This window comes from Mustela nigripes, chromosome 4 (assembly GCF_022355385.1).
Source record: "Mustela nigripes isolate SB6536 chromosome 4, MUSNIG.SB6536, whole genome shotgun sequence".
Lineage (NCBI taxonomy): Eukaryota > Metazoa > Chordata > Mammalia > Carnivora > Mustelidae > Mustela > Mustela nigripes.
In genome coordinates, this window is record NC_081560.1 from 36,782,662 (window position 1) to 36,809,343 (window position 26,682).

The 26,682-nt window shown below is 37.2% G+C and overlaps 1 protein-coding gene across 4 annotated transcripts in view; it reads right to left on the reverse strand.

Moving 5' to 3' along the window:
• Nucleotides 1-26,682, reverse strand: part of ZNF277 (zinc finger protein 277) — a 104,160-nt gene that overhangs the window by 14,009 nt on the left and 63,469 nt on the right. For all 4 annotated transcript variants that reach the window (XM_059396550.1, XM_059396551.1, XM_059396553.1 and 1 more), the window contains 5 exons: nt 26,349-26,437; nt 25,888-25,970; nt 5,781-5,872; nt 2,925-3,035; nt 714-846 (listed from right to left, as the gene is read on the reverse strand). In XM_059396550.1, coding sequence (XP_059252533.1) covers nt 714-846; nt 2,925-3,035; nt 5,781-5,872; nt 25,888-25,970; nt 26,349-26,437 — 508 coding nt within the window. The remainder of the gene's footprint in view (nt 1-713; nt 847-2,924; nt 3,036-5,780; nt 5,873-25,887; nt 25,971-26,348; nt 26,438-26,682) is intronic.

Sequence of the window (26,682 nt, forward strand, 5' to 3'; positions counted from 1 at the left end):
TCAAAGTCCTCTTGCCTAGGGAAATTACTTGGTTTCTCTAAAACCTCCATCAAAGATAAGCTGGCTAAGGAGGATGGTAAGTTTGGTTTTTTGTGGGAAAAGGAAGATTTTTTTTTAATGGGGAGAGAGGAAAGAGTGAAGAGATTTTTTTTCCCCTCTCATTAAGAGAAAATCTTAGTGAGGCTCCATGCCCAGTGTGTGAGCCTGACTTGGGGCTTGATTTCACAATCCTGAGATCATGACCTGAGTGGAAATTAAGAGTTGAACACCCAACAAACTGAGCCCCCAGGCACCCTTACGAAGAGGCTGTTTTTAAAGAGTTATCTAGCATAAGATACTATCACATGCAGAGGCCAAAAGATGTTTCTTGAGTAGAATACAGAAGTCTCTGGTCTCAAGGTAATAAATACCATAACAAATAAGTAAGAGTATGTAGATACTCAAATACTTTGTTTATTATTACTTTTCCAGATCACTGTGAATTCTAGAGACATGACATTTCTACTATATAAACATCTGGCAAATTAAAGACAAACTGAATCAAATTATGCTTTGTAAACTAAACACTATGAAGCTAATCACTGCTTGGAAGTGTCCCTCGATTACATTTTGACCTTTATACTAATTGCTTGTTTAAATATTAGACAGCCCTTAGAAAGATTTTTGTTTGTGGAAATGCAATCAAATTTTAAATTATGAAGAGAAAGCCTTACCAAATAATTGATGACATAAAATCGGTCATATTCTCTGTTCTTAGGATTAATCCTCCGATGCTGTTTTTTCCTCATATGATCTTTAAGTGTATTTTTGTCCCTGAAGGTTTTCTCACAGTACAAGCACTGCAAGCTAAAAAAAAAAAACAAAAATAAAACACAAACACTGACAGATTACACATGTCTCCTGGAGAGCCGCTATAAAAGTCCTTTATTTTCAAGTCTTATGATTATTCATTTTAGGTCACAGAATCTTCAAGTGGGATACAACATCACTGTCAGAACCTCTTTTACTTCATTCATTCAGCTTTGTGGGATGCAGGCTTGGTTTATTTTGTGGTTGGCTACACTGGCCAACTTGGCTATGCAGTCAAACTGTGACAAAGATAGCTAATACCCAAAAGCTACTTTGGTGTCTTCTAATCAAATTTTCTCTTCTAAAAATGAAAATGTAGTTATGTTCTTCAACTAATTACAATGATAACTAGCACTGGTTGCCTCCATTGAGTACAACAAATTAGTCCATGATTTGGCACATTCTCTGAGCTGATTTGCAGGGATTAATACCTAGTTCCAGTACACACTAGCTGGTCAAGTTACTTGCCTTCTCTATTGACATTCATTTTCTAACTAACAAAACGTCTTTCTCAACCTAGGTCTGACAGTGGATACTGCCTGTAACTTCTCCCTATCAGTCATTAGAGTTCTATTTTTTGGAGTCACACAGATTATGTCTATGCTCCCTTTTACATGAAAATTCTCAAATGAGTGAAATCATTTGTTTTAATTTCGAATTCTTTTGCCATCACTACTAAACACCCTTTGAACCATTTCTTGTGCCAGAGAAATAACTGTATTATTTAACAGCAAATAATTTATGGCATTAAAAAAAGCTCATGCTAATCTTGCTAGAAAGCACATCTGTTATTATTTTATAAATGAAGGATCATTTAGTAAGAGTAAAAGGACTTGTTTTAATGTAGTGTTGATATCAGAATTTGAACTTGGAACTTTTAATATTTCTTTCTTACTTAATGTCATTGCTCTGAATGTTGTGTGCTGAGATTTCATTTGGAAAAAAAAAATACAGGGGTACCTCGGTGGCTCAGTTGGTTGAGTGTCTGACCACTGATTTTCACTTGGGTCATGATATTGGTCATGCTATCAAGCCCTGGGTTGGGCTCCACATTTAGTGGGGAGTCTGGGAGTCTGCTTGATTTTCTCTCTCCCTCACCTTCTGTTCCTCCCCCTGCTTAAGCTCTCTCTCTAAAATCCAATAAATAAAAATTTTAAAAACAAACAAACAAAAAAACCCCAAAACTTGGTTTTGAGAGAAAAAATATTGGGTCCTCTCCTAGAGAGAAATGTTGATCAATTTCTGAAAGGCATTTTAGTGACCTAGTGAATTTCCTTCCTTATTTTACAAGTGAAGCTCTAGATACGCACTAGATATCCACAGTCACCAGAGTATGAACTTAGAAAAAGTGGAGTGTTATGATATATAAATGTGAGTAAGTACTAAAAGGTCAAAGAATGGATAGAGTTTATCTCACATAAAGCTGAATAACAGAACATTTTGACAATATATTTACTATATATGTGAAAAATTATACTGAAAAACAAATGAATTACCAGTACAAAATTAAGAAATGTGGAGATACTAATGAGGAAGGGCATGTATGAAAATTCAATGCGATTAATAATGTTCTATTTCTTTTTTTAAAAAAAGATTTATTGAGAGAGAGAAGAGGAAGAGGACATGTGCGCACACCCATGTGCATGAATGGGGGAGTGGGAGGGGTGGAGGGAGAGAGAATCTCAAGCAGACTTGACCCTGAGACCATGACCTGAGCCAAAATCAAGAGTTGGGATGCTTAACTGACTAAGCCACCCAGGAATCCCTGTTCTATGTCTTAGGCTAGATGGAGAGTATATGCTTCATACCTTATATAGCATATGTTACATGGTATGTACATTGTTTGGTATTTATGATACTTTTTCTAAAAAACAGTAAAAGACAATATGATCAGAGAAAAAGAAGGCTGTCATGTAAAATGTGAATGCCTCTAACAGGAGAAATGAGAAAATTCCATTTTATTATTCACTTCTATTAATTAATCATAAAAAATTCACAACAGACAATAAAAAAAATTGCCAAGAGTCCAAAATTAAAATAGCTTCAGCTTGTGTTTCATGAAAAAAAATACTTACTTGTCCAGCTTTTTCTGTAAAGTGCATAGAAATTCATTGCAGTTTACAATGTTGTCTGGCAATCCAATGTTGAAAGCATGTTCTCTGGCCATGTGGTTTAAAAGAACAGATCTAGGAAGAAATTTGAGCAATTCATATTATTTACAAATCATCTAGAAACAAATCAGGTTAGGGATATCAATTTTATAATGACAACACTAATCAGAAGTACATGCAAAGGTTAAACACTAAAATATAAATTTGGGCTATGAAAGAGCCATATGTTATAAAGTACTTAAGTACACATATAATCACAATAGTTCTTTACAGTGAGTTAAAGTTCCATTATCTGCCAGTGGACAGGAATATACTCTAAAGATGAATTGGGTTTCTGTCCTTTAAACTAGTACATAAACTGTGGTTTACCTACTTTTCCAATTCATCATGGGAAAGAGGAAGAGACAACTGCCAAAAGGAAATATGTCCTGCTATGTACATCCTGGGATCACAGACATTTAGTCAGCCCACTATCAGACACAGACCAGGAACCCACAGTAAACACATCTAAGAATATGTAAGGGTTACTATAACCTGAATACACCATGACCAGTCTGTTGCTTAGTTTATGCTGAAAAGGAAAATTTTAATTTTTCTAAGTTTTACACAGCAAAAATGCCTATGTGTAAAATATATTATCCTACTGGATCTTTAGCATAACTTTATTTTTATTTTTATTTAAAATAAACTTTATTTTTATTTATTTTATTTTTTTTAAGTTTATTTATTTATTTAAGTAATCTCTACACCTAACATGGGGCTTGAACTCAGGACTGCAAGATCAAGAGTCCCATGCTCCTAGTGCTGAGTCAGCAAGGCACCCTCGTTATCACAATGTTAGTTCTTAACATGAAGGTGACAGTTTTGGGGAACTCATTAGTACACAAACCATTAAAAGACTATACACATTGACAATAATACAGTTTATCTAGCTTATTTAGACACTTACGGTGGCCCCCAAATCACTATTTTTTTAGGGTTATCATTTTTTTCCTTTAGAAAATAAAATAAAGCAACCAACCCTAAAAATGTTTGCTGATTTTTTTAACTATGTAGGAGTCCCATTTATTAATCTCATAGTTAACATACTCTTTTGGCTAACCACTTAGCTATTATCAATAACTATGAATAAAACTAGTAGTTCATAGAGTACTTCATAGTGCCTTTTGGCACAAATTTTTCTCTATGCCAACTGCCCTAGAGAAGAATCCAATCTTCATTAGTGGTGTTTTAAACATCAGCGCTGCAACCAAACCATTTTCTAAATTCAAATTAGTACCTTCTCCTCAATGTTTTTTAAGTAATAATGTCAGTTACTGTGCTAGGCTTTTTTGTTAATACTATAGACTGCCTTCTTTGAAGAGGGCAGAAAATGTTATTTTTCTGACTGTCCACTCTTATGTTGCCACTAAAACTATTCCCAGTTCCTAGAGGTTACAACTTCATGACTTGTATTTAAGTCATGTACATTTGTAAATATCAAATGCTGTATAATGAGAAATCTCTCTCTGTCTTTAGTTCCTGGCACGGAGCTTCTAAAACCCTTGGAATTTCTCCTTGATAGGATTATCTTTGTTCTGCTGACAAGGCCGCTCAACCCAAGACCATAGGTAGCTTCATAATGGGAGTGGGTCAAGGAAAAGACTAACCATGTGATTACAAGGTGGTGCTTTTGAGCCTCCAGAGAGGGGAGTGATCTGGATATTCGATGACTGAAACAATGCTCATATGACGAAGGCTTATTAAAAATTCTGGACATCAAAGCTCAGTGAAGATTCCTGGTTGGTGAATACTCTGATGTGCTGGGTGAGTGATACATCCCGATTCTTTCGCACAGAAGCTCTGAGTTCAGGAACCTCCCAAAACTTGCCCTACATATCTCTTCACTTGGCTGCTCCTTTATAACAAAACTGCAGTCCTAAGTATACTCACTTTCCAGAGTTTTGTGAGTCATTCTGTAAATTACTAATTATGCAAATTGGTGAGAATCCTTGAATTTTTGGCCAGTTGGTCAACTGAACTTGTGGCTGGTAACCAAAAAGGAGGCAGTCTTGCTGGGCATGATGCTGCTTAACCTGCAGAGTCTTACGCTAACCGTGGGCAATTGCTTTAGAATTGAATTATAATACGCCAGCTGGTTTTGAACCCAGTTGGGAGTAGTAAAGAATTATCAATACCCCAGTTTTGTTTTGTTTTGTTTTTTAGATCTTTATTAGTTTTAATATTCAAAAGTGAAACATTGAAAACTGCTAAAAGTTTAGTGTTAACACTATAGAAGGGTGTGTCTATAGTAGTTTGTTGTACATGGTCTTGCCTGTCAGCCAACTGAAAACGTCCTAAAACATTAAACACAAATTTATTTGTGGCATTTAAGGAAAAAAGAGGCAAACCAAGAAACAGATTCCTAACTATACAAAATACACTGATGTTCCTGGCGAGGAGATGGGGGGATGGGTTAAATAGGTGACAGGATTAAGGAGGGTACTTGTAGTGATGAGCACTGGGCATTGGAGTGTTGTATGTAAATGATAAATCACTAAATTCCACACCTGAAACTAATAATACACTGTAAGTTAACTAACTGGAAATTCAATAAATACTTGGAAAAAAATAAAAGAAAAAATGAAAAAATTATTCCCTTAATCTGCTTAGAGCAGCTATAGTCCATCTTTAATGTTAAGCGTAGTAAAAAAATTACTGCTGATATATAAAAAAGTCCTGAGCTAATCCACAGAACTTAATTTATATAACCATTACGAATGTTTTGATGTGTTTTCAGATGAAAAACAATAATATTTAAAGACATGGATGAAGGCAAACCTGTTCCCGAAAAATTCCTCATTGCAAAACATACAAATACCGTGAAAATGGTTATCATTTCTTTCTTGCTGCTGTTGTTCCAGAATTTCTTTCTGTAAAGCAGAAACAGATACTTAATTTTATTATTATTTTTTAAGATTTTATTTATTTATTTGACAGAAAGAGGGTGAGAGACAGCACAAGCAGGGGGAAAGGCGGACAGAGGGAGAGGGAGAAGCAGCTCTCCGCTGAACAGAGAGCCCAAAGTGGGGCTCAAATCCAGGACCCTGGGATCATGATCTGAGCCAAAGGCAGATCTTAACCAACTGAGCCACCCAGCCATCCCTGATATTATCTTTAATAAGTGTACAGTTAGCTAATGAAAAATGTTATAGTCTGAATGGGAGGAATCTGGGGAAGAAGCACAAAGGGAATATATGAATATTGACAATATTTCAAATTTCTCCATTTCTGTCCTTGTATCAAAACTCCAAGTCTATACTGTTAAATGCTGACAGAACACTCCATTTGGATAGCTTTGCAGGAAACTCAGAGTCACCTGGGTCTCATCATCCTTCCCTACCCTGGCTTTACTCCTGTTCTTATTAGTTAACTCCCATCCTCACCCTCTTTCCCAAACAAAAATATGGTAGGGTTTTGGTTTGCTCCTTTTGGTACCTCTCAGTTTAGTCTGCAATCAAGTTCTGACAAATTTTTCACTTGAACTATCTTTTTTTTTTATTTTTTATTTTTTTATAAACATATAATCTATTTTTATCCCCAGGGGTACAGGTCTGTGAATCGCCAGGTTTACACACTTCACAGCACTCACCATAGCACATACCCTCCCCAATGTCCATAACCCCACCCCCCTTTCCCAAACCCCCTCCCCCCAGCAACCTTCAGTTTGTTTTGTGAGATTAAGAGTCACTTACGGTTTGTCTCTCTCCCAATCCCATCTTGTTTCATTCATTCTTGAACTATCTTTTATATTACTTTTCTCCACCATTCCCAATGCCATTGCCCTGAGTCCGGTTTTTGATCAGTCATGGGATTACAATAAATAAGTCTCCTAGAGGGTCTCCAGGATCTCAATCTTTTTTTCATCACATCCATCCTTCTTTTTGTTCTGAGGCAAACTCTTAAGCATGGTTTTCCTATGCTATTATCTTGTTATTCTTCAACTCAAATAATTTTTTAAAAAGATTTTATTTATTTATTCATGAGAGACAGAGAGAAGCAGAGGGAGAAGGAGGCTTCCCATGGAGCAGGGAGCCCAAATAGGAACTTGATCCCAGGACCCCGGGATCACACCCTGAGCCCAAGGCAGAAGCTTAGCCGAATGAGCCACCCAGCCGCCCCCAAATCAATAATTTTAAATATGCTTTGGTAACATTTGCTCCAATCAGGGTGGTTCTATACACCATCTTTCCTTGAGGTCATTTTATTTCTCTTTGATTTTTGCCTGTTATGAATCCTAACCTGTAACTTAAGATTCCCATTTCTATCATGATTTCCATTTCCAGACTGCTATATGAGAGTTACAAGCTCTGGCTCTGAAACACTGAGTAGGCTTGGATTTGAACTCTGGCACTCTGTGGTACTCAGTATTTAACTTTTTCAATCATCAGTTTTCTAATTTTTAAGATGAAAATGGAAATATTATCTCAGAGAATTGTTTATAGGATTAAATCAGATAATTTATGTACAGGGTTCAAATTGTGCATGGGTCATTAAATGTTGGATATTATTGTTAACCAGCCAATGTCAATTTCCACTGTTTATTACCATCATCTCTTTGTTAACTGTTTGCTTGCCTTGTCTTCTGAAGGGATATGAAAACTCTTTGGAGTAAAAATTAAGTCTTAGAGTATATACCCTGTGAAGAATATATAAATGTTGAGAACTTTAAATTGTGGTAATTCATGATGCAGAATACATCTCAAAAAACTTTTTAAAGGGCTAAACATGAGTTGTAAATTGTAACCTCTCGTCTCTGATTAAAAATTAGATTTTTAGGGGGGAAAATTAAGTCTTTATGCTGTTCTTAGAATGGCATACAGCTTCTCTTATAACATGGAGCTCAAAATAGGAACTTTATAAAGTTTATTGGTGATTCTATGAATACTTATAGAATAACATAAAAATTAGCTAATAACTAGAAAGTTAATAAATTCCATGTGGCATTTCTGGAAATGTATCACCAAAGATCTAGAAATACTAATCCATTTGAAGAAAAAAAATTAAAAAGTTACCATGATAAAAATCAATTTCATGAACTGGTTCTATCTGTGATAGAATAATGAATATCACACTTATCCTTCCCCTGTAAACTACTATAAAATAACTTGCTTCATCTATTTTATCTGTTTTCAGACACTGGATAATGGACAGTGCAGGGCTGCGATCCGTGAAAGAAGAAAATAATACACTTCCTGTTTTTTGCTGGGTGGTATTTTCCAAACTGCAATATAGGGAAGTGAAACCCAAATGAGGTGTAGCTACCTCACTGGATGGAGGGGGAAAAAAAGAATGGAGTTCAGGACACTATAGTGAGCGCATTCTGTGGGACAAGGTACTAGAGAGAAGAAGGCTGGAAAGAGGGAGCTCAAGAAACCTGTACCAGGATTTTTGGTCTTTGTCCAAATACCGAGCTGTACATGTACAAAGTAGGACTCTGTAAGTCCTGACAGAGGAATTTCCAGGGGCTGTGAAGCTGAATGGACATTCCAGAGGTTACAGCATTGGGATATATTGGAGTTCCGACATGCAGAATAAACAGCTTGCTCAACAGTTTAGGCATACAGCAAATATAAAAGAAATTCTTTAAATTTACGTGCTGGTAGCAAGTAGATAGATAAAAGCTAGAGAATTAAAAGAGCTAAGGTAGACGTATCAGACCATCTCAAATATTGCTTTCTGAGTTTAAGTGAACCTTGCAGCAAAATTGAAATGGATAGAAGTCAAATAAAAGAGGTATTGTTAAAGGAAACTGAACTTTTCTAAATATGCCTGGTTTGACTAAAATTTAAAAAAAAAGAAAGAAAGAAAAAAAAGAAAACACATTTCCAAGCACTATATCAACAACTTCGTTAGCAGAAAAAACAAAAACCCTAATAAAGCTTTTGATAAAGAACCCTATCACTACAGTAAGGCCGGGGCCGTACATGTACTTTCTCTGCCTATTCCTGTTTTCAGTCCACAAGACTCAGTGCTCATTAAAAGTCACCATTCTGGCTCGTACTTCTCAAGTTTGTGATGATATAACCCAATTTGGCTAAAGAAAAATCTCACTCAACTTTGTTGTCTCCTTGGTTTTGGCTCAGCACAAACACAAAAGATTTGTGAGTCTAAACCAGAGGGATACTACACCATTTAAGGTTTTCTTTGGCCAAATATAAGTTTTATCAACTGACCCTGAATTGCAAAACTCGAGTGGAAACATTAGAAACATAAATTGATTCTTCTTAGGAGAGCCTAATTTACACTTTGGTATATTTGAGGCAGCATGGGATAGACTGGACAATAAGAAAAGTCACTGTAATGGCAAGTAACTAAAACCAGGCTGTTCTGTTCTGGAACCTCTCTCCTACAGTGATGGCGGGTACTGAGGACTCTCAGCTAAGTTCATCTGCACAACTGACAACCATAGTAAGAGATGAAGATTCCAGAATGCCCTTGTACTCTAGGCTCAGAGATGCCCTAGCAGGTTCCATACAACTCCTTTAATTTTTACCCCAGTTCATTCCATTAAGATCTGCCTTTTGTCTATGGCACACACTCCCCCACCCCCCCTCAACAAATGCTTTTTGAACTCCTTTCCAGACCTTCTTCCAAGGGGAGCTACTTAAACCATTTGTTGCTCTGCCTCTGCTTTCTGTTTATTTTATTTGCTTAAGACTTTTCTCATTTTCATATCAACAAGTCTAACAAAGACTAGCTTTATTTGGATTCTCTGCTCTTCCTAGACTTGATAATTTTAAAATAAGAGAAGTCTTATGTAAATGAAATAAGCAGAAAGAAGAGGGTTAATTAAGAAAAAATAGTTTTTCTTTTCTCTTTCTTTCCTTTTTCTTTTGTAAAGCTTGGTATATGATTAGTTCTAGCATATACTTTATCTAACTTTCAAACAAAAAAGTATAATATTAACAGATAATCCACAGCAAGCATCACAAAGATGTGCAAATCAAAGCCTACTAGCTTTGTGGTTTTATTTTTCTAAAAAAAAAAAAAAAAAAAAAAATCCCATGCTGGGTACACATAGTCGATTTTATTCACGGATTTCCAGAATGGAAGGATGAAGAGAATGTCACAGATGTTATATGTTTGAACTTCTCAAACTTATCTGATGAAATCAGAAAAAATTTTCATTACAAAATAGGCTTGGATAAAGACCACAGTTATAAGAATATAAGATCAGCTTATGTATTAGGCAAAGAGTCATAATAACAAGCTGTATTTTTGTCTAATTGGTTTAAAATGTCAAGAATGGCAGGAAAGGGGTCAGTGCAGAGTCTTTCATCTTTATTCATAAGCTGAAGGCAGAGGAAACATTAATGAAATAGCAGATAGAGCAGATGGCCCTCAATAGTCAGAGGGGATTGACATATATAGGTAGAAAATGAAAATGTGAGTTAGGCTGAAAGTTACAAAATCAGCCAATTTAGGAAAAAGCAATTTAGAAAAATCTCAATTCAGTTAAGTATTTGTGTACAGGAAAGCAGAAGCTGATGCTTAGAATGACATAACCAATGGAGATAGCTTATGTTACAGTCAGGAAGTAAAACTAAGGCTGATGTTATTAATTATAGATACCAAAAATGTTCTCTAGATACTGACATTTCAGATTCATAACAGACTTTCCAGCTGAATGGCTGTATGAGTGACTAGGAGAGCAAACAGCACACTCCGAAGGTTCCTTCCCGATCCAGCCCCCGGGGGCAGTGGCAGAGCAGAACCTGTCAGGCAATCTCAGTTTAGGAGCCCAGCTAAGCTCCTTCAACAGAGAACACAAAAGTTGTCCCTAGTAAAGTCAGAGCGGTAGCCTAGAGCCTCCAAAGGAAGGCAGCAGGATCTCCTAGTCCTCCTGCTTTCTACTTTCGGGACAATGGGTTTTCTCTGAGGTCTTTGGGATTATTTCATTTATACTTCCGCCTTAGCCCAATAGTTATTTCAGGCTGCTATGAAACAATGTGGCATAGAAATGAGAGTAAAAGAAAGAAAAAATTAGGATGGGCACATAACCTGAAGGTTAAAAAATAAAAATAACACACGCCTACATATGCACAAATTCATACCTAAGGGTGGGCCCCAAATTTGGCTATCAGTTTTCTTAGAAAAGGGAAACCAAGCCAGCAGGGGTTTGTGCTGATTTTGTCCCTTATTCCTCAGAGGTAACCTTTATACCCTTGACATTTCTTAAGCGGCTGGAGTGTCCGTCTTACTCAGGATGAGCCCTCTGACAGCACCTGACAGCTAATGTGAATGAGAGAACTCAGGATGGAGGCTGCTATGCCAGAAAGTCCCACCGCATGCTTAGTGGCTCAGGACTTTGAGCCACATGCTATCAGCCTTACCTCAGAAAGAGGGAAGTGGTGGTTGAGTTCCACTCTGTGGTCAATGACTCAATCAATCAGTCTTAATGAAATCTGGGTAAAAACCCTAGATACCAAAGCTCAGGTAAGCTGTCCTAGTTGGGAATACTCTGCACTGTCACACACTGATGTGCCAGGAGATGTGCCAACAGATCCCTGGAGATGATGGAAACTGTGCTTAGGGCTTTGCCAGACCTTCCCCCATGTATCTCTCCTGTTGCTTCTGATCTGTATCTCTTTCTGTAACAAAACTGTAGTCCTAAGTGCAGTGCTTTCCTGAGTTCTTAGAGCTGTGGGGCAGTAGGACCCCTCAATTTGTAGCCAGCTGGTCAGAAAAGAAGATGCCCTGGAAATCCACCCCCACTTGTGGCTGGTGTTAACATAAGGACAGTCTTGTGGAAGACTGTGCTTTGTGAAGTCCGGCTTAGCTCTGGGGAGCTAGAAGTTATTGATAATAAGTATACAATGTGATTTAATGGAGAAAATATTAGAATAAATAGACCAAACAACATGGACTGTTTCTCATAATGATCCTCAAAATAAGTTTACTCTCATGCCAAAGCACATTCCAAAGTCAGTGACGTGCAGAGGGGTTGGATGAAGGTTGTTGGGATACAATATAGATGCCTGCTTCCTCCTCACTGGAGGGTGAAAGTTTAAGACTATCTAGAAAAACTACTCAACTCAAACAATGTTCCCCGAATGCAGTTTTTATAAGGTAATAATCTGGATTTTGTCTTTTCAGCAAAGCACCTAGAATGCTGCTTTTCTAGCTCTCACTTGGATGTAGAGCCACAGGCCTTAGAAGGTAATCAGGAGGGACGCCTGGGTGGCTCAGTAGGTTAAGCCACGGCCTTCGGCTCAGGTTGTGATCCCAGGGTCCTGGGATCAAGTCCCACATGAGGCTCCTTGCTCGGCAGGGAGCCTGTTTCTCTCTCTGACTCTGCCTGCCACTCTGCCCGCTTGTGTGTGGTCTCCCCCTCTCTCTGCCAAATAAATAAATACATAAAATCTTAAAAAAAAAAAAGGTAATGAGACATGTGGGTTGATACTGTCATAGAAATTGCAGAGTCCTAAACATGGATTGGATCTTGCATGCAAGTCATTTAATGCTTAGCCAAAATGACTCAAGAGAACAGCTACAAACTAGACAAAAAAATCCCTAAAAAAATTCATTTTTAATCCCCATTTCACCCTTCCAACACCAACTACTGGTCTCTAAAGTTGTATTTATTAATCAGGTCACAATTTTTAGCATGGATTAAATTTTAAGTAAGGTGTCACCAGTTGCCTAGTCCTGATTGGATGGGTAGGTCGGGGATTGTGAGAAAATTATCCCAATAACACCTAGCAATGAGTGACATAATCTGCTAACATTTCCACAAAGACAAACTTCTGGCAAAATATATTCCAAGATAACTAAGTACAGCAATTTATTATACTTATTGCTGACAACTTGGTTAAAAGATGAAGATTGAGTACCAAACAAGTATAGGTTTTAGAATTTATTTATGACAACTAGTTAGTTGATTCAATTGTTTCTTCAAGCCATGCCTTTCAATAGACAAATACGTGTATCTCTTTGAACTCTGCGAAAGGAAAAGCATCTATCTACTTTAACCCAAAGTGGCACTTAATCACTAAGATATTAATTAAAATAAAGGAGAGGGAGGAGGAGGAGTTCTGCTCTGCTACCCTGCTGAGGATTAATAAAGTCACAGAGGGGAGCCTGGTTGACTCAGTAGGTAGGAGCATGTGAATATTGATCTTGGGGTTTGAGTTCCATGTCTGGTGTGGAGATTACTTAAAAACAAAATCTTAAAAAAAAAAAAGTCATGGAGAATATCCTTATAATGAGAAAAAGTTGGAAAAATCAAAAAAGGAAAGAAAAATAAAATCATTCCTTATTTTAAATCTAAAAATCTATATATTTGTAACCACAGGACTGTACATTTTATTTATTTTTAATTTATTATTTTTAACTTTATTTGTTTTTAGATTTATTTATGATTTTAGAGAGAGAGAGCATGCATGCATGAGTGCAGGGGAAGGGGGAGCAGGGAGGAGGGAGAGGGAGAAGGAGGGAATCTCAAGTAGACTCCCTGCTGAGCACCGAGCCAGAGGTGAGGACCGATCCTGCAGTGCTGAGATCCCATGTGAGCAGAAATCAAGAGTCCAACAGCTAAGAGACTGAAGCACCCAGGCACGCCATTTAATTTTTTTTACGTTTATTTATTTGTAATCTCTATACCCAATATGGGGTTCGAACTCACGACCCTGAGACCAAGAGTTACCTGCTCTACTGACTGGACCAGGCAGGCACCCCTGAATTGTACACTTTAAAAGGGTGAATTGTATTTCTGTGAATGATATCTAAATAAAGCTGTTATTTTTTAAAGGAAAAGAAAAAATCTGAAGCCCCAAGACACAAGACAAACTGAATTCCAAAGGAGATAAACCTCTCTCAGGAGGGACAGAGACACAAATTATTTCCCCTTTGAGAAAAGGAAAAAAGAAAATAGCTTAAATTTTACAGAATTTTTAAAGGGTAAGTCCCTGTGGAACCCTAGCCACAAAACGGTCCAGCTCTTTCTTTTCTACAGGTTTCCTTTAAGTTTTCAGGAGAAAGATTGGCAGTAGGGGAAAGAAATATGAACAACAGCCCATCACAAGTGAGCAGGCACAAAACCCACTTGATTTCTAGGACCCTTCTTTAGCATTCAAAGCAAAAGCCAGAAGCTGCTGGGGGAAGGATCAAATCTTTCATTGCTACAAAGCATTGGTTTTCTGCTGCTAGGGAGAGGGCAAGAAATGCTGAGAAATAAAATATCATTCCTGAGTTCTTTCTGAGTATACAACAGTGTTCAGTGGTATAAGAGCTGGATATGAAGACAGGCTCAGGAGACCCTAACCAGCAGTTTGCCAAGCAAGTTCTACAACACAGTTTTTCTTAGAACATTGAAGCAAGTTATAGGCATGTATTCTGGTATTAAAGGATTTAAATACTAAAAAAATAATAAAGACATTTGAAATTTATGGAAAGGATGGTTTTTCTTTCTAAAAGACGGAGTAGGTCTGGCCATAATCTGTTGGGATGACAGCAGGGAAAGGAGACAGCAAAGGTCCAGGGTGCATTTATTTTTTACTTCTATGAGGGGTTACAAAAGATCATCCCCTCAAGAAAAGAGATGGTGGCATGAACATTTAGGAATATTAATAGAGTTAAAACCTTGAAGAAGAATCAATCCTGGAACAGTTTAGAATTCAGATTTACTTGTTTTCAGCCATCAATATAAGTTCAGGGTAAAAAATAAAATAGTAAAACATCAACAAAATGGAAGTTTAAAAGAAAAGTAATAAATATTAAAAAGTATGTTAGATGCAGAAAAGGGTCTGTACTATTGATATAAATGAGTCACAAAGTACTAGCTTTCTTTTGAAGAGACTTGGTTACAGTACCAGAACCCAGACTGCATACCAAATGGCAAAGCCCCCTAATACAGATGAAACACTGATCAGCCTTTTCTCTTTAAGAGTGTGAACATTTGCAGCTCTTATAGCACTGGAGCTTCTGGGCTGGCACTCTTTTGAGAAACTGACATCAAGTCCTGGAGAATGGTACCTCACCTATTTTTGGTCATAAAAAGGAAACCACAGAAGTTTGTTTGGTATTTCCTGTTCCCCACACCCGCACTGTCCCAAAGGAGTAAATGAATTGAAATTAACACATAGAAGGTTTTATATTGTTTTTTGGTGAAAACAGGTGACTTGAACATTCCAGCTGGCTAAAACAAATGCCATTTACTCAGCAAAAATTTCCCAAAGGTTAACTGAAGTTTTGGTATTATACTGGGCACTGTGAACTACACCTTCTTTTTGGTCATAATCTGTAATTCAGAATTTAAATCTTTCCCACTCACTGAGAAAAAAGTTCTTATAAATTGATCAGTGAATATTAAGGTTTTAATGTCTACTTTGTAACTGATAGCTAAAGTTAATAATTCTCTATAGAAACCAATTCTTCTTAAGTCACTTCAGTCACTGGAATTACTCTTCAGTCACTGGGGCACCTGGGTGGCTCAGTGGGTTAACCCTTTGCCTTCGGCTCAGGTCGTGATCTCAGGGTCCTGGGATTGAGCCCCGCATTGGGCCCTCTGCTCAGCGGGGAGCCTGCTTCCTCCTCTTTCTCTGCCTACTTGTGATTTCTCTCTCTCTCTGTCAAATAAAATAAAATAAAATAAAATAAAATAAAATAAAATAAAAAGTCTTTTTCTTCCAAAAGCATTTTTTTTTCCCCAAAAGCATTTTCAAAGCATTGATTTATCTGCAGCTCCACTCTAGAGGCTTACTTCAGATATCAGCTTTTCTAAAAACTCTTCTCTTCCCCTTCAGAAAATCCATGAGATTTTGGAGAACAGCCTTCCAAACAGAGCCAATAGCAGGTGCAAACATCAAGTGATGCTGGCAAGAGCTTGTGTCTAAGGAATGGAGACAGAGACATGGCCATGTGGCTGGATATGGTGACCAAAGTTGGGGAGAGAAACAGGCACCAGACCCTTTGGGATCCTGGTAAGAGCTCCAGGATTTTTATTCTAAATAAATTTGAAAGTATTGGAAAATTTCATTTACTGGAGTTATATGAAAATGAAAGAGTGAACGTTATATAAACTATTGAAATGGTCTTCAAATCGTTTCAAAGTCAGGAAGGATAAAAAATAACACCATCCTCTCTTGTTCTTTCTGCCATTTCTCATATCTTCTTATAGTAAGCATGGTATTTTCATTTTGATCTCACTCAGAGTTATGGTGAAGGCTTATCACTTCCTTTCTCTAATGTAAAAACTCAAAATGAGGAAATTAAAGAAAGCTCAATAAAACTTCCACCAATTTAAGGAATGGAGAGCAAGTCTGATTAACAAAGTAAAATGGAAATGAATTAATTTTGTGTAAAGATACTGACGTAGTTTCAACCACATTCAGAACAGAACTTGCCGGCAACTTACTTAAATATTTTAGAAGCCCTCTGAGTAGGGGTTAAGTAAAAATCTATGTATTCACCAAAGAATTCCTTTTTAAGTGTCTAAAAGTGCTAGATAGCCCCAGGAAAGACTAACCTGTCTGCCAGAATCTGATGACTTGGGCATTTTGAGTTCATGTTCGTAATATACCCATACAATATATTTAGTGTGCTTAAACAAAAACACAGATCCACATGTAGAGGCAGGAATAACTGTATTAATGCAAGGATTATCAATGACACAATACCATTTCTTAAGATAAATCAACATTTTATGAGAGCTGATATGAAGTTAACTTTGACAATAACATTAAGGATCTTAATAAACTAATGAGAAAAGACATGTCAATGGCTAAAGCAAGACAGTAAAACAAAAAAGCCAGAAAGAAATTTCTTAACTGGTTTATGATATACTCCCACAAATCCACGAGGTTTGATATGACTAATATTCCACCTTCTTAAAAGACATCAGCACCTCCCACCCCTTCTGAAACAGCAATGATAACAGAAACAACCATCTGCTTGCTACATAGGACAGAAAGCATTTTTCTTCTTCTTGGAGTCGCAATGAGGTGGCTTTTTGAAGGGAAAGGAAGAGATAAGAGACAGAATTAACTAGTAGAGAAAAAATTACATAAAAGTAACCATTAACAGGGAACAGACCATTACACTGAAAAAAAAAAAGAAAAGCAGAAGGACAGAAGAAAAAGAACTGTAAGAATTAAACACATGCCAATTAGAAAAGTCTAATTTTCATTTGTACCGAAGATATGAGGGAATCTAGCATAGGCGAGAAGAGGAGGATTTTAATAATGGAAAAGTGCCTACAGGAGACTGCAAAATGCCCCCCTCTTACACTGGAAGAGGAGAGAGCACCAAGGGCATGGCTCAGTACAGTATAACTTCCCTAAGGAAGCATTTTCTTGGATAAACTCAAGGTCAGATACACCTTTATGTTTCTTTAACAATAGGGAAAACTCTGAAAACATATTATCTTCAAGTTTTAAAAGAAAATGTAAGCAGTTTAGGTCCAAAGAATTAAGAATTTACTACCTACCACTGACTTAAGATAATAAACTAAGAAATGGGATTTTTTTTTTAGATTTCATTTATTTGAAACACAGAGAGAGATCACAAGTAGACAGAGCGGCAGGCAGAGAGAGAGGGGGAAGTAGGCTCCCTGCTGAGTAGAGAGCCTGATGTGGGACTTGATCCCAGGACCCTGAGATCATGACCTGAACCGAAGGCAGAGGCTTAACCCACTGAGCTACCCAGGCGTCCGAAATTAGATTTTCTTAAAAAAAATCTTAGCAGTAGATACGAAACACTATTACTTATTTACATACATATCTATGTTCCCACTTATCCATTTTTATTCATTATAACAAAGGTCAATTTAGAAAATGTCTCTTTTGCTTACAGAAGTAAGATCAGGGGCAGTGGGGTGGCTCAGTGGGTTAAAGCCTCTGCCTTCAGCTCGGGTCATGATCTGAGGGTCCTGGGATGGAGCCCCCATAGGGCTCTCTGCTCAGCAGGGAGCCTCCTTCCTCCTCTCTCCCTCTCTGCCTGCCTCTCTGCCTACCTGTGATCACTGTCTATCAAATAAATAAAATCTTAAAAAAAAAAAAAAAAGAGAAGTAAGATCAAACTAAATAAAGGATCTTGGTACAACTGAAAAAAAGCATGGTGCACCGGGTTTGGGAAATAGCAGGAGTCTGGAATGCTTCCCTTATTATTTTATATAGTATATAACTGTGACCTTGAACACTTCTCCTAACAATCTTGACCTTGTTTTTTCCATTTAAACAGAAATAATTTAATTGTCTTACTGGTTTCATAGAGCCAATATGTATGAAAAATGGTATGTAAATTTTTAAGTTCTGTTAAAGGAGTTCAGAGTGGTAAACTTTAGGATTGAGTTTAGTATAATTTCAGACTGGGTTTATATTTATTTGCTAAATAGAAACATTAATCTGAAGGCTAAAATTGCTCAGTGGTCATTTTAGCTAACTTGATCTCTGTTGGTTGTTAACAATGTTAAAGTTCAATGGGAAATATCATATTATGTTTGGGAAAGTTGTTCTAGATGCAATCAGAAGGAGTATGCTACAAGGGTAGGAATTATGCCAGAAAGGTATACATGTAAACTGACTTTTTTGCTTTGAAGACACTAATAGAAAATAATTTAATCTTTTACTAAAAATCTCTAAAATATATAAAGAAATGTGCCAGGAAGAAAAAAAAAATCTTAGTAGGAGAACCACAATTTCATTTTGTTGTTGTTTTGATTGTGTGTGTGGGGGAGGTGGAATATATAAAGTAGCGTTAAAATAAAACATTTTTTTTTTTAAAAATGTAAAATTGTCATAAAATATTTATAGTTGTCATGAATGACTGCTTAAGGTGATACGATAGTGATTTTTTAAAAAAGAGAAACTTCTAGGCAGTTAAATGGATATCTCTCCTTATCCCAATTTAATTAAAATTCTATACTGAGAGCTTATGAATGCCACATCTTTTCCCATGGGCCAACTGAAAAACTAGTGCTTTTTAATACTAAGGTGTAACCAGTGATTAAAATGTCTGCCTTGCTATCTTATATCTCTTTTAACAATCAGGGAGATCTAAAAAACAATCAGGGAGATCTGACTATACAGTTTTATTGACCCACCTCACCAATACTTGAGGATTAAAATTCAAGTTAAACCTTTATGAAGAAGGTTCAGGGAAGATACAAAGTAAACAGGGCAATCCTTAAGAGGCATTTATTCCAACAATGAAGATAGATTTCTGAATAACAGTAATTGAAAAGCCAAATAAAATCGTGTATTAAGAGAACTCTGAAGACGTTATTAATTCTTACAGGTGGCATCTGGAAGCTTTTTTGGCAAATGTGGCATTTAAGCAATATCTTGAGGGGTATTTTATTTATATAGGTGGAATGGTGGGGTGGCATTCCTGGTTGATGAAACAGAGTCCTGAAAGTACCTAACACATTTGAGTAAATGTGAGACAAGTAGTGTTTCCACCAGACTGCATTCTCTACAAGGGCAGGAAGTATGGCCCATTTCATCCACTGCTAGAACAACAGCATTTAGAACACTGGTATAAGATAAATATTTATTAAATAAACTGAACACTGAGTAACTGAAAGATAAAAGACACCAGAAATGCAGGCTTAGCTCATAAAATCTTAAGAATATGTAGATGATAAAGAACACTGCAGATTTTGGCAGAATAAAATTATCTGCTATATGTTTTAATATTAAAATATTAAATTATATTAATATTAAAATTCTGGAGGCAATGTCAATTGATTGGAGAGGTGAGTCCACAGGCAAGGTAAGATTAAAGTTATGAAGATTACAAAGAAAAGTATGAAAATGGGGGTCAGAAGCGGAACTGACAGGAGTTAAAGATAACCCTAGAAATCTCCAAATTGAGTGACCAGAAGAATGTAATGGTGGTACCATTACATAAGCAAACAGGCAAATCATAAATTTTAGTCGAGAAAGCAATAAGTTCAGTTTTAGGCACATTCAACTTAAGGTGTTGACTGGAAATCCATATGGAGACGTTTAGTATAAGGAAGGAGAGTTAGATTTGGGGTTTAAAATTTTCTTTTAATTTTTAAAAAATTTTTAAAGATTTTATTTATTTACTTTAGAGAGAATGAGTGAGAGAGAGCATGAGAGAGGAGAAGGTCAGAGGGAGAAGCAGACTCCCCAAGGAGCTGGGAGCCCAATGCGGGACTCGATCCTGGAAGTCCGGGATAATAACCTGAGCCGAAGGCAGTCGTTCAACCAACTGAGCGAGCCACCCAGGTGCCCTAGATTTGGGGTTTAGAGGTAAACCAAGATGAAAGCTGTAGATGAACTCAATCAACAGGTATTTATTCTGACTGCCTACTCTGCACCAGCACCAATATTTGAGCCTTCAGTGTAGCGGTAATAGTTATGACATGAGTGCACAGTCTAGATGGGGGAATGACCTTAAGAAACTTATACATACCCATTGAAGAAAAAAGGGGCTAAAGGGCCACTGGAGGATATTAAGGCAGAATGATGAGATCAAGGAAACATGTTTGTTTGTTTATTTCAACAATTATTTTTAAAAAAATTTTATTTATTTGAGAGAGAGAGATTGTGTGTGTGCGACAGGGGGAGCAACAGACTGAGAGGGAGAAGCAGACACTCTGCTGAGCTGGGAGCCTGATGTGGGACTCAATCCCAGGACCCTGGGATCATGATCCCCTGAGCCAAAGGACAAAGGCATGACCTAAGTCACCCAAGCACCCCCATTTTTATTTCTTTTTAGAAAGATTTTCTTTCCTTTGAGCGTGGGGAGTTGGGGGGTGGGTGGGAAGGGACAGAGGGAGAGACAGAGAGTCCCTGAGCGTGGAGCCTGATGCGGGTCCTGAGATCATGACCCAAGCAAAAACTAGTCTGACGGTCCTTACCCGACTGAACCACCGAAGTACCCAAGGGAACATTTTAAAGAAGAAAGCTAAAGAAAAGAAGGTATACAAACTATTAAACTCTCGAGAATCTTTCCTAATCTGCAGTTCCTTTCTGAGCACAAATTAAAAAAATCAAAGAAGTGTTAAGTAGGAATCAAGCTTTTCAAAAAGAAAACTGGGAACACACACAAATCTCACAAATGTCACAAGGAACCAGTGAGGTCTACAAGAAAATGGAAAAAGAAATATGGTTCTAGCCTTACATCTGCTATGGTAACCTGAAGTGAATTCTTTAGATTCTATATTGTCCAACTACTCACATAGAAATAGGAATTTTTTAAAAAATGGGGGAAATACCAACATGAACTTAGCATATATTGAGTACTACTTAAGAACATTTAAAGAAGTGGCAAAGTCAATTTGAACTCAAATCATACAGAAGTATTTAACTAAATGCTTTATTGAGAGTTTCAAATGAGATGGGAAATATCAAAGAATATAATCCATATGTGAGTTACCATTAATGTAAATCGGAAGAACAAATGCCACGTGAGTTCTCCAGTTTGAGCGTCCCTCCCTCATGGACTTGAACTGAGTTCACTTAAACATGGATTACATTATATATCCAGTATCAAAATGTAACTTAATTGGTTTAAATTACATTTTTCAGAAGCTAGATTGAAACTCTGATGAAGAGAAATTCTTTGATAAAATACAATGGCAAATAAGAAAAAAACTACCAAGCTGTGGCAGAGTGGGTGACTTAACCCTCTGGGTCTATGATTCCCCTCCTGCGAGTTCTTAGAGGGAGAATAAGGACCAAGGACCAAGGGCATAAATCTCTTCCCAAGTTCCAATACATGATGACAAAGCACCTTTCAGGAATGGTACACCAATTCATATTCTTGAAAGCGGCTGAAAAAGTTTTTGTCCTTGATGAAAGATAAAAGGTATACTATTGCTTTTGCTCAGAATTGTTTCATTTGATTGTCTGGACTTCTTTCCGGAAATGCCTGTTACTGATAATGTAGAACTCATTATACATAAAAGAGAGATATCTTGTCATCAATGCAAATGAACATCATCCACACCAACTTCATGCTTCCATAGATTAGAGCATAAAACTGATGAAATGCTTGACTGCAAATTCAACCTGTCTTCCTGCTATTTGGCAAATCTTTCCTTGTTTGATCCTCTTGCCATGATTCCCAGAAGCAGCCTATTGTAAATCTCCTGTTTTCCCTAAATTCCAATCCTAGCCTGAATCCCTTCCCTATACAGATGTGTCAAACGCTGAGCATCCAAAACAGAGCAATTCCCAGAGTCTAGAATAAGAGTAAGGCATACGGGAAGCTAAGTACTTACTACTAGACTGGCACGGCACTCTTCTAAAAGGCACACATTTGGTTTAAAGCCCCATCTTGCTTCTTGTTCACTATGTGGTCCTGGGCAAAAGAGTCTTTCTAGGACAGAGTTTCCTCATGAAGAGAACAGCATTTAAATAGCTACTTCAGAGGGCTGACGTGAAGCAAGGACCTAAGACAAGGAATGGCATATGGGTGGCTCTTAGTAACTGCTAGCTTCTTTCCACGTCTTCACGTTGTTCTGCTCTTTGCCAGAGTTGTCAGCGTTAAGTGGATTTTTACACAGCTATATTTATCATCTTTTCTCCACTTCACTCCCATAGACAATAGGGAGACATCGATAGATCTTTATCACTAAAAAGTCAATGTTCCACAACTTAGCTCCATCTCATCTCTCTAAATCCATCTCCTACTCCTCCTCCAAAAATCTTTCTACCTTAGCCAGACTGGATTTAATCAAGTTTCCTGACATCTTGAATACTTAGATCCACATGCATTTTTCCCTCTCATTTTCACAACTCTCCAATTGCCCAAATCCATTTCACTGTTAGGATACAGTATTATCATTGTTATTCGCAACCTTTATTGAGTGCTTTCTATGTGGCAGATACTGTTCTAAGTATATTACATGTAATATCTACTTCATCTTCACAAACCCTATAAGATATTCTATCATCTCCAGTACTGAGACAAGAACACATATTTGCCTTTTTCCTCTAGAGTCTATATACTCTCCTATCACAGGAGCCATGCCTTGCATTTTTTCCTTTGTATGATTATCTAGTTAAGCAGGAATTCAAGAATATATACATATATATTTCACATTTTGTTTAGCTGCCATAATACTCACTTTCATCAAATCTATCACTTTGTCAGACTATAAAGTTAGTAAGAAGGTATGATATGATTTAATAAGAAACACACATTTGGGGTACCTGGGTGGCTCAGTGGGTTAAGCCACTGCCTTCGGCTCAGGTCATGATCTCAGGGTCCTGGGATTGAGTCCCACATTGGGCTCTCTGCTTGGCAGGGAGCCTGCTTCCCTCTCTCTCTCTGCCTGCCTCTCTGTCTATTTGTGATCTCTCTCTGTAAAATAAATAAATAAATAAATTTAAAAAAAAAAAAAAAAAAGAAAAAGAAACCCACATTTGGTCTTTTTCCTTGCACATAGCTCCTAAAGTCCTAAGTGTTCAGAGCTATAAAAAGTGTTTTTTGATATGTTAATGAGTGACTTTTGGAAAGCACACAACTAACCTAAGGATGTGAGGGATGCTGCCAGTGGAGCCAACTGTGTGATTAGAGGGTTACAATTTTCAGCAACCCCCTTCCTACCTAGGAGAGAGGACAGAGACTGACAGTGTTCAGTTACCAAAGGCCAATGAATTAATCAGTCATGTCTCAGTAATGAAGCCTCCACAAAAATCCCAAAAGGACAAGCTCTGGAGAGCTTCCAGGTTGATGAACCAGAACGTCACCATGTGCTGTCTTGCCGGGTCCCAAACTCTACAGGGACAGAAACTCCTTTGCTTGGGATCTCATCCCATGTATGTATCTCTGCATCTGCTATTGATTCATATTCTTTTGATATCCTTTGTAGTAAACTGGTAATGTTGTTAGTAAACTGGTTGCCTAGAGTGAGCTGCTCTGGCAAATTAATGAAACCCAAGGAGGTGGGGGTCACGGAAACCTCTCATTTATAGTCCATGGGTCAGAAGCACAGGTAGCAACCTGGACTTGCAATTGGCATCCAAACGGTAGGGCAGTTTTGTGGGACTGAGCCCTCAGTCTGTGGAACTGGGTACTATCTCTGGGCAGATAGTGTCAGAATTGAGTTGAACTGTAGGACACACAGCTGGTGTTGGAGAATTGCCAGTGGTTTAGGGAAAAAGAAAACAAACATGCTGAAATGGGTGTCAGAATCTTAAAAGATCACCTAAATTTTAGAGATGTAATATTTCTGGGACTGTATCTATCTGCTGACATACAGTAAAGATTCTGTGTATAGAGTAATAGCAATGGCTGAAGTAGTAGGGTTTGATATAAAGAAATCCTTGGGGCACTAGGATTATGTCAGTTTGATCATTCTTGATTAAGGCCACTGTGAGCAACAGTGAGAAAACCCAAAGCAATAAAAAATTATGAGTAAGTACAAGCAAATAACCTCCCCCTCCAAAAGACTGCAAATTCATCCGTGTTTTGTAGATTGCTTAAGACACTACAATAGAGAAAGAAGAAAGACTTTAGAAGTCCCGTTTCTTTACTGCGTTTGTTGCCATAGTAAAAGCACAACTTTTTTGACATATAAATCAACATTCTCCTCCCTGTGTGAGAAATAATCATTTGGCGTGTTTATAAAATATAAGGTGCTTCAGGAGGCTTCCTTAAATCCTATGACACTGATGGATTATTTTCTTTTTCCATGTCTTGAGAATTTAGTAGAAAACAATGAAATCACAGCTCTCTGTCATAACATTATTTAGCCAAATCCAAAGACACAAGGAATATTTAAAGGTAACCACTAAAGGAGGAATAAGTCATTTTCAAGTAATAGTTGAGGTTAAGGGGCGCCTGGGTGGCTCAGTGGGTTAAAGCCTCTGCTTTCGGCTCAGGTTATGATCCCAGGGCCCTGGGATCGAGCCCCGCATCGGGCTCTCTGCTCAGCAGGAAGCCTGTTTCCTCCTCTCTCTCTGCCTGCCTCTCTGCCTACTTGTGATCTCTGTCTGTCAAATAAATAAATAAAATATTTAAAAAAAAAATAGTTGAGGTTAAATCACAAATAATGGAAAACTGTAGATTTTTATTTTTTTAATTATTTATTTATTTTTTACTTTAAATGGAGGTGGGGGAAATGATTTTTTTTTTTTAAAGATTTTATTTATTTATCAGAGAGAGAGAGAGGGGGAGAGGGCGAGCACAGGCAGACAGAATGGCAGGCAGAGGCAGAGGGAGAAGCAGGCTCCCTGCTGAGCAAGGAGCCCGATGTGGGACTCGATCCCAGGACGCTGGGATCATGACCTGAGCCGAAGGCAGCTGCTTAACCAACTGAGCCACCCAGGCGTCCCAAAACTGTAGATTTTTAAATAAAATTATTAACTTTAAAAAAAGAACAAATTTCTGTTCAACTTATTATGAAAATAAAAATGTTCATACTTATATATGTTGTCACCCTTTTTAAAGACCAAAAATGCTGAGAGTTTCAAATTAGCTTGCTTATGATTAAAGCTGAAAATAAGAAAGGCTACTATGAACAAACCATATGCTTAATTCATAAAGGGGTATAAAAGAAGTGCATAGCACATTCCAGTGAAGAGGAGAAAACAAAAGTTAATTAATTCAACTCAATTTTAGCTGAGGGCATTTTTCCACGACTGCTGAACCCTAGCATGTGCCAGGCAGCTAAAATTACACTAAAATGTGTAAGCTTTGTTGTTATTTTAGAGATAATCCAGGAAGCCAAACAAAGTAAAAAATTCTCACTGCATTTTTAACATGAACGCTTTAATCTTCAATCAAGTGTATACTTATCTTCTGTTTTAAGATCTTTATGTATTACCTCTTTTGTGTATGTTTGAAAGTTGTGTATGTTTGAAAGTTTTCTCCTCTTCGCTGTAAAAAGTGAAAACAAACAAAAAAGAACAAAAGTGATTTTACATGTATTTCCAAAACATTGTTCATCCTCTAAAACCATTCTTACCAGTCTCTCTTTCTGAAGTTCTTCTCTAAGTAGTCGATCTTCTGGTAAAACGTCACATAACAAAAAGTAATTGTCTTGTTCTTCTGTTGAGAGATTAGGAGAATAAATAAGGTCTATGGCCCTACCACCCTGAACCCACCGGATCTCTTCTGATCTTGGAAGCTAAGCAGGGTCCGGCCTGGTTAGTACTTGGATGGGAGGACAATAAATAAGAAATGGTATTTATCATTTTTTCTCCAGAAGGATTTATTCCTTTAAAAAACATACATATATGTATGTCCACTGGGATCTCTCTTCTGGCATATAGTTCTGCTTAGCCATACTGAAGTTAGGCAACATAAAGAGAGCAATTTAATTTTAGCTACCACGAAAGTGAGAGAAATCTAATTTAAGGAAGTAAGGTTATTTCTTTGGATTTTTGGATTGTAGGGAAAATAATGGTAGCCAAGATGTATACTTACCAAGTGGAGCTGTGGAATTGATTCTTATCACACTACAAAAATCTGTAATGGGCTGTTCAGTGAACCTTTTCCTCCAATATAAAATGTACCTTAGAATAATCAAAAACAAAGGATAGTAAGAAGACCCAATATTCTATTTACTATAGAGTGATAAGGTTTTATAAGACCATTTAATTATCCCAAAACAATAAATCAAATGTTGACTGAGAACTGCTAGAAAATTTGTAAGTGGAAATGCAGTAGAGCACTGTAGAAATATGAAATAAATATTTAATGAAATGAAATTACTCTGTAAAGGTGTGGACATGATTAAACTTTACTATCCCCAAATTCA